Source organism: Chamaea fasciata, unplaced genomic scaffold (genome assembly GCF_029207755.1).
Source record: "Chamaea fasciata isolate MVZ Bird 193981 ecotype frontalis unplaced genomic scaffold, bChaFas1.0.hap1 SCAF_23, whole genome shotgun sequence".
Classification (NCBI taxonomy): Eukaryota; Metazoa; Chordata; class Aves; order Passeriformes; family Sylviidae; genus Chamaea; species Chamaea fasciata.
The window spans coordinates 7,667,806-7,680,614 of NW_027094108.1; the positions used below are offsets into that span (position 1 = coordinate 7,667,806).

Here is a 12,809-nt window from a genome sequence, read left to right on the forward strand (position 1 = left end):
ACGAGACACTTGAGCATGTCCAGAGGAGGGCAACAAGGCTGGTGAGGGGCTTGGAACACAAACCTTGTGAGGAGCGACTGAGGGAACTGGGGTTGTTTAGCCTGGAGAAAAGGAGATTTCAGAGGTGACCTTATCACTCTCTACAACTCCCTGAAAGGTGGTTGTAGCCAGTAGGGGTTGGTGTTTTTCTCCAGGCAGCAACTGACAAGAACGAGAGGATGCAGTCTCAAGCTGCACCAGGGGAAATATTGGTTGGATATTAGGAAAAGGTTTTTTATGGAAAGGCTGATAAAGTACTGGAATGGTCTGCCCGGGGAGGTGGTGGAGTCACCATCCCTGGATGTGTTTAAAAAAAGACTGGATGTGGCACTCAGTGCCATAGTTTATTTGAGATGTTAGGGCATGGGTTGGACTTGATGATCTTGAAGATCTCTTCCAACCTAGTCATTCTGTGATTCTGTGAAAATAATCATGGATTCAGGGAATGGTGTGAGTTGGAAGGGACATTAATCTCATCCCACCATCTGCCATGGGCAGGTACAGCTATCCTGGGTTGCTCCAAGCCCCATCCAACCTGGCCTTGAACACTGCCAGGGATGGGACACATCTGGGCAGCTGCTCTGAGCAACCTGAGTCAGGGCCCCCGCACCCTCACAGGGAACAATTCCTTCCCAATATCCCATCTAACTCTGCCCCCTGGCAGTGGGAAGCCATCTGCCCTTGTCCTGGCACTCCAGGTCTCTTTCCAAAGGCCCTCCTTGCAGGAAGGGATCAGGGGCACCAACCAAGCCAAAAGGAAATTCCTGGCTCAGGATTGCCTTTGGGGGAAGCCACATCCTCAGATCCCAGTCTGACAGTGGCTGAGCTCCATAATTCTTTGCCTCAGCAAGTCCTGCTGGGAAGTGACCCCATAGCCACTTTTTGGGGTATTTTACATTGAACAAGGTATGGAATTGCAGAGTCGTTGAGTTTGGAGAATACCTTTAAGATGAGGATCTTCATCAATTCCAACCATGCACTCACCACCACTAAGCTATGTCCCCAGGTGCCACATCCACGTGATTCTTGAGGACTTGCAGAGGTGGTGACTCCAAGCTGTTAGGAGCTTGGTCCCAAGGGACCTTGATGGTGGTCCCTTGGGAAAGCCCTGAGGTTTGCAGAGGACTGAGAAGAGTCACGAGTAACTGGTGGTTGTTCTTTCCTTCTCTACCACCCTAAGGGGAAGGTGCTGATTGCCCAGATCACTGCTGAGAATGAGAAATTACTCCAGGAGAGGCGACGGCTCCTTCAAAAAATATCAGACCAGGAGGAGTTCCCTTGGAGCCTCCAGTCTGTGATTCCCTCCTTGCAGAGCAGGTAGGCTCCTGCTGATGTCCATCCCCTGTGATTCTCCCTTTTCCTGGTTTTATGCCTCTTTCTCTTAAGAATTCCCAAGGAAAGTCTGGATTGTGCCCCAGCCATTGATGTAGTGGCTTTCATGGCTGTAATTAGGGATGTAATTACCCCGTTTTCCCATCCAAGACCTCGCCATTGAGCTGAGGCTGTGGAGAGCAACAGCTCTGAGGTTGGAAAAGAACATTCCTGTTTGAAAATGGAGGGTGGCTGGAAAGAAAATTACTTGTGCTTTGCGCCATGCCCAGAGGGAAGATCCTGGAGGAGGAGAACGCCCGGCTACAGGACAAGCTCCAATTCTCCAGCCATGTGGCCACCTCCCAGCATCTTGCCAGGAGCAGCCCGGCTCCCAACACAGAGGTGAGACCCCAGGAGGGCTGGGATCAGCAGGAATCACAGAACCTGATGTCTGAGGGGCTGAGGAAGAGCTGGATCTACCCCTTGAGATGGAAAGGGCTCCCACATGGTAGGTGGCGATGGCTGTGGTGAAGAGAGAGGCTTTGTGAGGAGCTGAAGGCTCCATACACTCAGCCCCTGCTCATCTCTGAGCTGCTGCCCATGGGATCCCCTTCCACAGCGACAGGAATCTCACTTGGCACATTTAGAGAGGGTCCTCCCTCAGGCCAAGCTGAGTGATAATTCCTGAGCTGAGTGAAAGTATTGGCCCTGTTAATGAAGAACTTTGGCAGGAGAAATGGAGAAAATCCAGGAAATCAGAGTTTTCAAATCAACCAAGTGGATTTAGGAGTTTATTGGGACTTTTAATTAGGAAGGAACCCAGGTAGGTTGGAGCTTAGCTGTTGAGGAGGGAAGGGCTGTTTGGGCTCACCTGGCCTTGGTTTGGATTTTTTAGTATAAATTAACACCCAAAGGACAACCAGATCCCTGATTAGCACCTCTGTGGGGCTGCAGTTGGTGGAGAGGACTCTCAGTGAAGCTGGGGGAGAGCTTGGAAGACCCGGAATTGTTGAAATTCAGGGTCTGACCTGTACCTCCTCCTTTCAAGTCTCTGTTCCTCCTTCCAGGACTCGAAGATCGTTCCTGGCTCTGAACGCCAACCACAGAGTAAGGTGTTGTCACCTCCTCATGCCAGGTACCGTGGAGGGGGGAGGAGGATCCAGAGAGGAGCCACTTGAGCATTTTGGCTGCTCCACCCTGTGCTTTCACCTTCCAGAGCCCTTTTCTGTTAGTTTTTGGTCAAATTTTAGGGAAAATGGTATTAAAATGGCATTAAAATGGTATTAAAACCAGTTAGCAGATGGGATGGCGAAATCAAATTTTCAGAATATTTTGGGGAACACTGTGGAATTTAGGAATCTTGGTGCTCAGGGGCTTTAGAGGAATCTTTGTGCAAGAAGTGGTGAGACTTGGAGCTCTAGAATGGCCAGAGCTGTGTCCCACATCGCTCTGGGATGTGTTGCTCCATTTTATCCGTGCCAGACCAGATGAGGGAAAGGTAGAGGGACCTTGCAGCTCCAGAGACGTAGCTCAGGGGGTTTGCTTACAGCCCCGGGTGCTGTTGGGATGAAGGATGGTCAAAGCAGGTTCTGGGCTGGCTGAGGGTGTCCCTTCCTTGGCTAGAGGAGGAGCCTTGATCCAAGAGAAAATCATCAACATTGTCCTGTGCTGCTCAGAGGTGTTGTGTAAGGGTCACCCAGACTCCACAGAATAACAGAAAATGGAAATTTATTTCCAGCTTCCCACCTCGAGATCTCCCAGAGACTCTCGGCGCCCTGAAGGCCCCGCAGAATGTGAAGCCTGAGGGAGAGGCTGGGAGCCAGGATTCTTTCTTCTGCCTGTCCCCCACACAGCCTTCAGAGATTGGATACCTGAATGTGGCCTCTCCTGGGGATACCACAGCCTCCATGGCCTCACCGCTGCAGGACGAAAGCCAGGGCCTTGGCTCTGAGAACTTCTGAGCTGGGAATGTTGGTGCAGCCTTACCTGAACTGCAGAATTTGGGCTCCTGGGGCCATAGGATGACACAGTTTGCAAAGAGAATTGCCAAATGGACTGACCCCATGATTTCTGGGATATATTCCAACTAAATGATTCCACAGCTTTTTTTTTTATTTTTTTTTTTTTTTAAATTTTTTTTTTTTTTTTTTTTTTTTTATTTGCCCACCTGTAGATGTGTGTGATTCCAGATCCACTGGAGGCTGGAATTTGTAGATAAACTCAGTACAGTGGTAGAGGGGTAGGGTGAAGGGTGTCTTCCCTCAACTCTAATTCCCTGTCCAGTCCAAATCTATAAACTTTATAAATAAAAGTTGGAGAAGTTCCCTTTTACCCTGTGCCTACAATCCATGTCCACACACTGTCGTTCCCCTTTTTCCATGCTCTCAGTATTCCCTTTGCTTTGTGTAGAGGTGAATGGGATACCTGAGCACTGGGGAGAGGATGGGAATGTGTAGGGAAGGAAGATGGGAGGATAAAGCTCTGAGGGCAGGATTCAATGGGCAGAGGGGTCAGAAATGAGATAAAGGGAGATGGAAGGGCAAAGGGAAATGGAATAGGGACAGAAGAGGGGAGGGGTATGAATGTCCAGGAAAGGAAAGGAGATACATCTGGAATAAACAGTCTCTGAGGATGCTTGGGTGGAAGTGGGAGGGATTAGGCCATGCAAAACGGGGAGTGGAGGGAGTCTGAGGATGCCAAGAAGGAAGCAGTGGGATCAGAACTGCAGATCAGGTGGGAACAGAGCATAGCTGCTCATCTCCTTGGGCCTGTGTTTCCTGGGCTCTCCCTGTGTGTTTTGGGGAGCTCTGGATCCTTTGGTGTGCCCCCTCTGCACTCTGGCTGTCCCTTAGAGGGTATCCAAGCCCTGGTGTCCATTTAGGGGGGCATCCCCACCCCTTGGCTTGTTTTGTGCCATGCCCAGGCCGCAGTACTGCCTTTGGGTGCCCCTGGCCACTGACTGTGCCTGTTTGGGCTCCCCACAGCCCTCAAGGAGCCTTTTGGGGTGCACAGAGCCTCTCCATGGGATTTTCAGGGCACAGAGCCCTGGGTGTGCCTTTGGGCTTCTCTGCACAGCCCAGAGTGTGTGAGCATTGCCTGGAGGAGTTTTGTGCATCCTCAGTTCTCTGGCTGTGCCCTGGGCTACCCAAGAGCCCCCACTGAGCCTTTGGCTACCATAGACCCCAGGGGAGGTATCAGGAACACTCCCATGGAGGGCTGAGGGGTTTTGTCCCTTCTGATGGGGCAGAACTGGCTCAGCCCCACTGAGGGAGAGGCAGAATCAGGTCTTAAAAGAGGCACAAACCATTAGAGACCCTGAAGGGCCCACAGACTCATTTCTGGGCCTCCCACCAGAGGACTGGACATGACCCCCATGTTACATCAGACAGTGTAAAACTCCTGACCCCAGGGAGGGTACCTGGGTGTTCCCACTGAGCATGAGCTTGTTCCACTGAACTTTGTGATTTTGGAGCTTCTCCCACCCCTGATGGATCCAGACTGTGACCCTCACTTTGACCATGGACAGTGAAATTGCAACAACCAAGTCTTGTCACTGCACCCATGGGTGGTGAGACCTTTCCTCCCCACGCTCTACTCTGATCCTTTCTTTTTTTTCTTTCTTTTCCTCATGTATTTTTTCAAGTGTTATTTTTATACTATTATATTGGTATGTTTCTAAAGAAAATAACCAAAGTGGCTACATAGGTGACTTCCATTGCAACCAAAATGGCTACATAGGCAACTTCCATTGCAAATAAGGTGTTAAAATAAATGTGACATATATATAAATACGTGTGTATGTGTGCAAACACCAATCATTCAGTGTCCTTTCATCCATTCCAAGGGATCTATTAACCCAAGAGCCTGGGTTACCCCACCTAAGAGATGGCTTGGAACAGCTCTATCAGTTCTCCCTCACCTCACAGCACCTCTGTACCCACACAACAGGATGGGCAATTTTCCACAACCCTCCAGTGCCTCGAGGTCTGTCCTGTAGCAAGGGGCCCCAAACAACCACAGTACTTGAGGCAGGACCTCCTCAGTGTTGGAAACGTAAAATAGGAAGAAAATGCAAAGCTCCAAAGGTGACAGGGCATGTGGTGCAAATACAGAACCAGAGGGAAATCCTAGGGTTTGTGTTGTTGCCACATTTAGAGGAATATGGAGTAGGGGAAGCAGAGGAGCCTGCCAGGCCATTGCCCTGAAGGGATGTCCCTTGAATGGAATGTGATCAGCTCATCTCAACCCCTCCCCAGGAGAGAGGACCTAGATGAGGTAGTTCTCTCTCAGGTCAGAACAAGGCACCCATAATGCTTTGATATACCTTTCCAAACCCATTGGTTCTTCCCCTTTGGTACCACCCCTGCTTTCCCCCATAAATACCCCAGAGTCTACCCTGCTAGACAGGGAGCTGCCGTCCCTGGCCACCCCTTTGCAGGATAATGAAAGCTTTCTGTGGAATAGCTACACAGCACTTCTGTCTCCTTGTCCCTGAGTTGGCCTGAGATAACCTTGCAAGGCAGAGCTGAAATCACTGCTAAAAGCTGAAACCACTGCTAAGAGCTGAATCACTTGCAGCCCCTGGCTGCAGCTTGCTGAGGCTGCACGGCAGCTGGAGACTGCCCGAGATCCCCAGAAGGCTGTCTCTAGCAAGACCTTTCTCTCTGGGAAGATGGCGGCTATCGGGATCGGACTACAGACTCCAGGACTGTTCCCAGGGCATGGCCTCGTTTTTCTGCTTGATGCCCAACAACTCCTACCAAGGAATATTCCTTACACTGGGACCACAGAGAACAGGAGGTTTGACCATGATCCTATCCACAGCACTTGCACAGTTGTGGTTAATAAGGTGTTGGGGGTTAGGTTTGTTCCTTCTTTCTCTAAAGAATTTTTTCCCCATAAGTTACCAAGGAGACCAAGTGTTGGATACTTGAGAGTACTTAACCGAAACAAAGAGGTGGACAAAGGTGAAAGGGGGAGATAATGCAGGTAAAAGACAGAGCTTGAGGCAGCTGCGTGCTTTTCTTTTTCCGGCGTTCGGGGAGAGAGAGAACGGCTGTTGCTGGCTGGAGGAGTTTCACTGTGGCCAAAGGGATCCAGTCCTGGGAAATCTACTATCACCGGTTCGGCCTGAATCCGGAGTTTTCCCTGCCACCCGCGGGAGCTGGTCCAGGCCCTGCCTCGCCTTCGGCTTCTTTGGCGCTGCTCATCTTGCTACAGTGTGACCCTGCACCCCCTGCGCTGCCGGGACATCCTGCCCCTGCCTGCCGGGACACTCTGCCATCCCAGCGACCAGCCCGGGACTTTTCCACTGTTTCAGCTTGGTGCTCTGAGGATCCTGCAGGGACAGCGAAACCAAACTGCCCTGGGTTTTGTGAAACAAAGCCCTCAAGGTTCTTGGAACTGTTTTCGTTTGTTATTAATGCTGTAGTTGTTTGGTGGGGTTTTTTTTTTTTTTTGTGTTTGTTTGCTTTGTATTACATACTAGTAAAGAACTGCTATTCCTATTTCCCAAATCTTTGCCTAAGAGCCTCTGATTGTCATTTATAATTGAAAAAGAAAAAAAAAGGGGGTGGGGGTTTACACTCTCCATCCCAAAGGAAACTGCAGTTGTTTTTTTTATTACCGGGCAGATACCTGTCTTCCCAAACCAAGACATAAGGTATGAAATGTATCCCAATTTTGTACTTACCTAGAGGATGAGAGTTCAGCCTGGAATTTGGAGGGACAGATTGATGGAATTGTCCCCTTCATCCTGCCCAGAAGGGATGTCCCTGGGTAAATCCCTGGGTAAGGCCATGTTGAATGTTTTGACACAGGAAATGAATCTGTGATTGCAATGGCATCACTGGAGCTCTCTGGGGCTGTGCTGCAGGTTTGTTTTCCTTATGCTCAGCATAGGGATGGATCTGGTACGGGGTAACTGGAATCCCTGTAATTGGTAATCTTGGATCCAGTTAACTGGAATCACTTACCCTGTATGTCTGTCTTGGTTTGGGAAGACAGGTATCTGCCAGGTAAAATTACAATCAGAGGCTCTTAGGCAAAGATTTGGGAAATAGGAATAGCAGTTCTTTACTAGTATGTAATACAAAGCAAACAAACACACACAAAAAAAAACCCCCACCAAACAACTACAGCATTAGTAACAAACGAAAACAGTACCAAGAACCTTGAGGGCTTTGTTTCACAAAACCCAGGGCAGTTTGGTTTCGGTGTCCCTGCAGGATCCTCAGAGCACCAAGCTGAAACAGTGGAAAAGTCCCGGGCTGGTAGCTGGGATGGCAGGGTGTCCCGGCAGGCAGGGGCAGGATGTCCCGGCAGCGCAGGGGGTGCAGGGTCACGCTGTAGCAAGAGGAGCAGCGCCGAAGGAGCCGAAGGCGAGGCAGGGCCTGGACCAGCTCCCGCGGGTGGCCGGGAAAACTCCGGATTCAGGCCGACCCGGTGATAGTAGATTTCCCAGGACTGGATCCCTTTGGCCACAGTGAAACTCCTCTAGCCAGCAACAGCGTTCTCTCTCTCCCCGAACGCTGGAAAAAGAAGAGCCCGCAGCGCAGCTGCCTCAAGCTTTGTCTTTTACCTGCGTTATCTCCCCCTTCCACCTTTGTCCACTTCTTTGTTTCGGTTAAGTACTCTCAAGTATCCAACACTTGGTCTCCTTGGTAACTTGTGGGGAAAAAATTCTTTAGAGAAAGAAGGAACAAACCTAACCCCCAACAATGTCACACTCAGTGGACCCTGCTCTGGGTGAACCCCACCCGGACTATTCATGCATCCAGCATCAGCCCTATGGCTGTTTTTGCAATAATCTATTGTGGTGCATCCTCCTCCCCCTGCTCTACAGGTCCTGATGAGCACCTGATGAAGTGAAGTGTCTCCCGACTGTACCAGGAGCTCCTGAGTATAACAGCAACAGCAGCTGCCTGTCCAAAGTGAGGAACAAAGGATAATCAGTCATTCCTTGATGGCCTTGGAACAGTCCCTACTCAAGTCAGAGCCTGAGTGGAACGGCACCATTGTTGCTGGAGTTTTGAAAACAATTTCCAAATGTTTCAGATAACTTGGATTCTGGCCGGGATGAAAACTTACTGATGACTGAAGCCAGTCATCTCCTCACCCTGCAAACACCAGTGCCTTGGAGGTCTCCTGTGCTGCAGCTCTGTGCCTGTGTGGGAATAAGGCCCACAGTCTGAGATAGGGGGTTTCCATGGGATTAGTGGTGGCGGGAGTACCTGGGTGTGATGACCTGCTGGGCAGGTGATGGGTTATCAGGCAAAGACTGGAATCCTTGGAATCTGCCAGGTGGAAGATGGAGTGCTACTCAGGTGTCATGTTCTATTCTGCCCTTGCCAACACCCAGAGCCTTTGTAATCTTTCTTGTTATGCAGTACTTACAAGACAGCTGGGTCTTATTAGACCCGGCCAGCATGGGTATAGGAAGAGTAGGTCATGTTTGACCAACCTTGTCTCCTTTTATGACCAGGTGACTTGCCTGGTGGATGCAGGGAAGGCTGTGGATGTTGTCTATTTGGACTTCAGCAAGGCCTTTGACACTGTTTCCCACAGTACATTCATGGAAAAGCTGGCAGCCTGCATCTTAGACAGGAGCATCCTTTGCTGGGTTTAAGAACTGGCTGGATGGTGAGGGCCAGAGAGTGGTGGTGAATAGTGCTACATCCAGCTGGCAGCCAGTCACCAGTGGTGTACCTCAGGGGTCTGTATTGGGGCCAGTTTTGTTTAATATTTTTGTTGATGACATGGATGAGGGTATTGAATCTTTCATTAGTAAATTTGCAGATGACACGAAGCTGGGAGCGTGTGTCGATATGTTGGAGGGTAGGATGGCTCTCCAGAGAGACCTGGAAGGATTGGATGGATGGGCAAAATCCAATGGGATGAGGTTTAATAGGTCCAAGTGCCAAGTCCTGCATTTTGGCCACAACAACCCCCTGCAACATTATAGGCTGGGGATGGTGTGGCTGGACAGTGCCCAGGTGGAAAGGGACCTGGGTGTTCTGGTTGATAACCGACTGAACGTGAGCCAGCAGTGTACCCTGGTGGCCAAGAAGGCCAATGGCACCTGGCCAGTATTAGGAATAGCGTGTCCAGCAGGAGCAGGGAGGTCATTCTTCCCTTGTACTCAGCACTGGTGAAGCTGCACCTTGAGTGCTGTGTCCAGTTCTGGGCCCCTCAGTTTAGAAAGGATGTTGAGAGACTTGAGCATGTCCAGAGGAGGCAACAAGGCTGATGAGGGCCTTGGAGCACAAGCCCTGTGAGGAACAGCTGAGGGAGCTGGGGTTGTTTAGCCTGCAGAAGAGAAGACTCAGAGGTGACTTATCACTCTCTACAACTTCCTGAAAGGTGGCTGTAGTCAGGTGGGGGTTGGTGTCGCAATGGAACACAAAAGAAAGATGTTTGACTCCAGTCAAAAGGCAGTAAAAATCAGAAGTTTTATTTACAATTCATTCAGCCTTTTTATAACATGCTGTGTTAAGAAGACACATTATTGGTCCATAGCACTGAGACCTCTCCGACTGGCTAAGTAACAGGAGTAGCAAACAACACCTGTTGCTATAGGAAAGGAATATTGTTTACACAAGGTTGTTTTGGGAAAAAAAACGGTTGAAAAGCTTCCCTTGAGAAGAGCTAGTTCTTCTCAAGCTCAGAAAATACTGAGTCTACATCTTGGTCTCTTCAGGTGGCAACTGACAGAGCGAGAGGACACAGTCTTAAGCTGCGCCAAGGGAAATATAGGCTAGATATCAGGAAAAAGATTTTTACAGAAAGGGTAATAAAGTATTGGAATGGTTTACCTGTGGAGGTGATGGATTCACCATCTCTGGATGTGTTTAAGAAAAGACTAGATGTGGCACTTGGTGTCATGATTTAGTTGAGGTTAGGGTTGGGTTGGACTTGATGATCCTGGAGGTGTCTTCCAACCTAACGATTCTAATTCTGATTCTGATTGTGACTCGATATCCCTTATTTCCAGATAAACTGCATGCTCCTCCCTCCTCCCCAAAGCATGGATACCGCTTAGCAAAGATTTATGCCTCCAGATGCATCATAGAATTCCTGGGAACAGCTTTGTCCTGTGCAGCTTTTGTGGCTCCAGTGCATTTATCACTCAATCTAACAAGAGTCTGTAACCTGCTGCTCCAATAAACAGCACTGTTGGTGAATTTGTGTTTGTGAAAGTTACTACTGGATGTGACCAGACCTGCCAGTCGGAACTGGCTCCTATCAGGAATTCAGCCCTGCTGCCCCCAGCCCCTCTGATCCCTCAGGACCAGCTGGGACACTAGGTTTGTTTTCTGCCAAATTTCTAACTCGTAACACACCAGTAGCCGTGCAATCATTCTAAATTGATTTCCATCTGATTTCCCTGTGTGCTTCAGCAGTGGCTCTGGGAGACTTGTCGGAAAGGGCAGTGGCTGGGTGGGGGCAGCCCCTCAAAATCAGGAGTGCAGCTGCCTCCTTCCTCTGTAGAGTGAAGCCTGGGGGCAGGGGGGGTGTCTGTGTGGGGCTCTGCAGCCCCTACATGACATATGTGAGGTCACAATGGGATGTTCTGCCTCCATGGAACCATAACACCCACTTCCCTGAGAGCCAGAGAACAGTTCAGCTGTGCTGCCCAACTGTCCCACCAAGCCTTCTGTCGTGAGGCCATGGTGGGATGGACAGGAGGAGAGGAAGAAGCTGGTCAGGAGGAGCTGCAGCCATGACAGAGCTTTTCCCTGGCTTCATCCTCTCACTGACTCCAGATCTTGTGTACTTCCACAAGGAAGGTAAAGCCTTGAGATCCCCTGAGGTCCAGGCATCCTCCTGCCCCTGGGGGTGGGAATATGTTGGTGGCTTTGCCCAGGTCCCTTTAGAGAAGGAGATCTGACATTAGGAAGGTGAAGGGGGAATGATGAACTTCATCACTTCAGCATGGCCCTTTCTCTTCTTCTGACAGAAATCACTAAAGTTTGGGATTGTCTGTCTGAGTGCTATAGCCAAGATCTGCTGCTGAAGAAGGTGGGGCTGGTTTCCTCATGGTCCTCCCTCAGACCATGGGGGTTTCCTGATCTTTTCTCATCCTGCCTGGCCCTCACCCAGCCTAGAGGGCAGAAGAAATGTCCAGGGCAGACCTTGCATTTTAGCCAGACACTCATTGTGAGCACAGGCAATAAGTCAAGTGGCGCTTGAGTAAAAAATGTTAGATTCCCTTTTTGGAGTCTTCCCCAGGATGGCTGGAAAGGAGGGACACCCAGGCAGTGCTTCTGCACTCCTCAGGCCTTCCCAGGCTCCAGGAATTTCTCCCACATCTTGCACCCTGCAGATCCTGGAGGGGAGGAAGTGAGGAACTATCTAGAGTGAAAGGCTCTTCTCCAAAGCTTTCCTGAGGGCTCCATCTCAGGCCTTGGACCTGCAGGGACGGAAAGGCCACAGATCACCCTAAGCCTTCCCTCCTGTTTGCCCTCTCATTGCCTCCTTTTGCTTCCAGAGAGTTGGGCTGATGAGCCTGGGTACCACCCACATTATGAAAAGACCCATCTTGCATGGAGAAGGGGAAGGTTTCATGGTGGACAGTCCAGTGTTTGATCTGAACAAGCCGTTTCTGGTGGGGAAGAAGCTCCTTCATGGGAAAAGCCCTGTGCCTGGTAAGATGAGCCCTTCAGCTCTGTGCTCCCCCTAGATATGGATGGGTCCCTCCAGCAGCCCCTCCAGGGCCCTCTAGGTGCCCATGGTATGCTGGCTGCTGGTGGAGAGCTCCTGGAGGTGTTTCTGAGAATCTCCTGGCACCAAAGAGGCTGATGTTCCCCACCACCTTGGGAAGGCAGGAACCAGCATTCCTGCTGGCTCCTGCAGCCACCTGAGAGGTTCTGTGGAGCTGGACCATGGTGATTGAGCTGGCAGTGCAGGGACAGGGGCTTTTGACACAAAAGCAGGATGAATGCTGGGTGAAGAGTCACTGTGGTGGGAAGGGATTGATGGGCTCTCAAGGGCCACAGAAAGGCTGAGTGAGTGACTTTGTGTTGGGTGGTTTCCCCACAGGGCTCTCCAAAGCTGACGAGTTGGTCTGTGCTGAGGTGGCCTTGCGCCTGCACAAACCCAAGGCCACCATTGTGATGTGCATCAAGACCACACTAAAGATCTGTGAGTGGGCCTTGTCCAGTGGCCAGAACTTCGACTTTGTGTTCAAGGACATTGGCGTCCTGGTCTGCCGGGGAAACCATGTGGTCATGAGTTTCTTTGAAGACTTGGTCTGAGAGGTGACTCAGTCACAGCGCCTGGCAGAGCGCTTGCTCCGGGTGAGTCTGGCATGTATTTCATGTGCCCTCAAGCTCCTGGGGACATAGCTGGGGCCTTGGGCAGCTTTCCATGGTCCTGGTAGGTGAGCCTGCCCTCCTGCTCCCAGGGAATTAGGCCTGGGCTTTGGCTCCTGTGGAGATGCTGCTGGTGTAACCTTCTTG

The 12,809-nt window shown here is 50.5% G+C and overlaps 1 protein-coding gene across 2 annotated transcripts in view; it reads left to right on the forward strand.

Moving 5' to 3' along the window:
• The window catches only part of CCDC30 (coiled-coil domain containing 30), a 41,440-nt gene extending 36,314 nt beyond the window's left edge, over positions 1-5,126 (forward strand). For both annotated transcript variants that reach the window (XM_066202930.1, XM_066202931.1), the window contains 4 exons: positions 1,220-1,356; positions 1,641-1,752; positions 2,418-2,485; positions 3,089-5,126. In XM_066202930.1, the coding sequence (XP_066059027.1) occupies positions 1,220-1,356; positions 1,641-1,752; positions 2,418-2,485; positions 3,089-3,311 (540 nt within the window). In that variant the 3' untranslated portion in view covers positions 3,312-5,126. The remainder of the gene's footprint in view (positions 1-1,219; positions 1,357-1,640; positions 1,753-2,417; positions 2,486-3,088) is intronic.
• Positions 5,127-12,809: the final 7,683 nt, after the last annotated feature.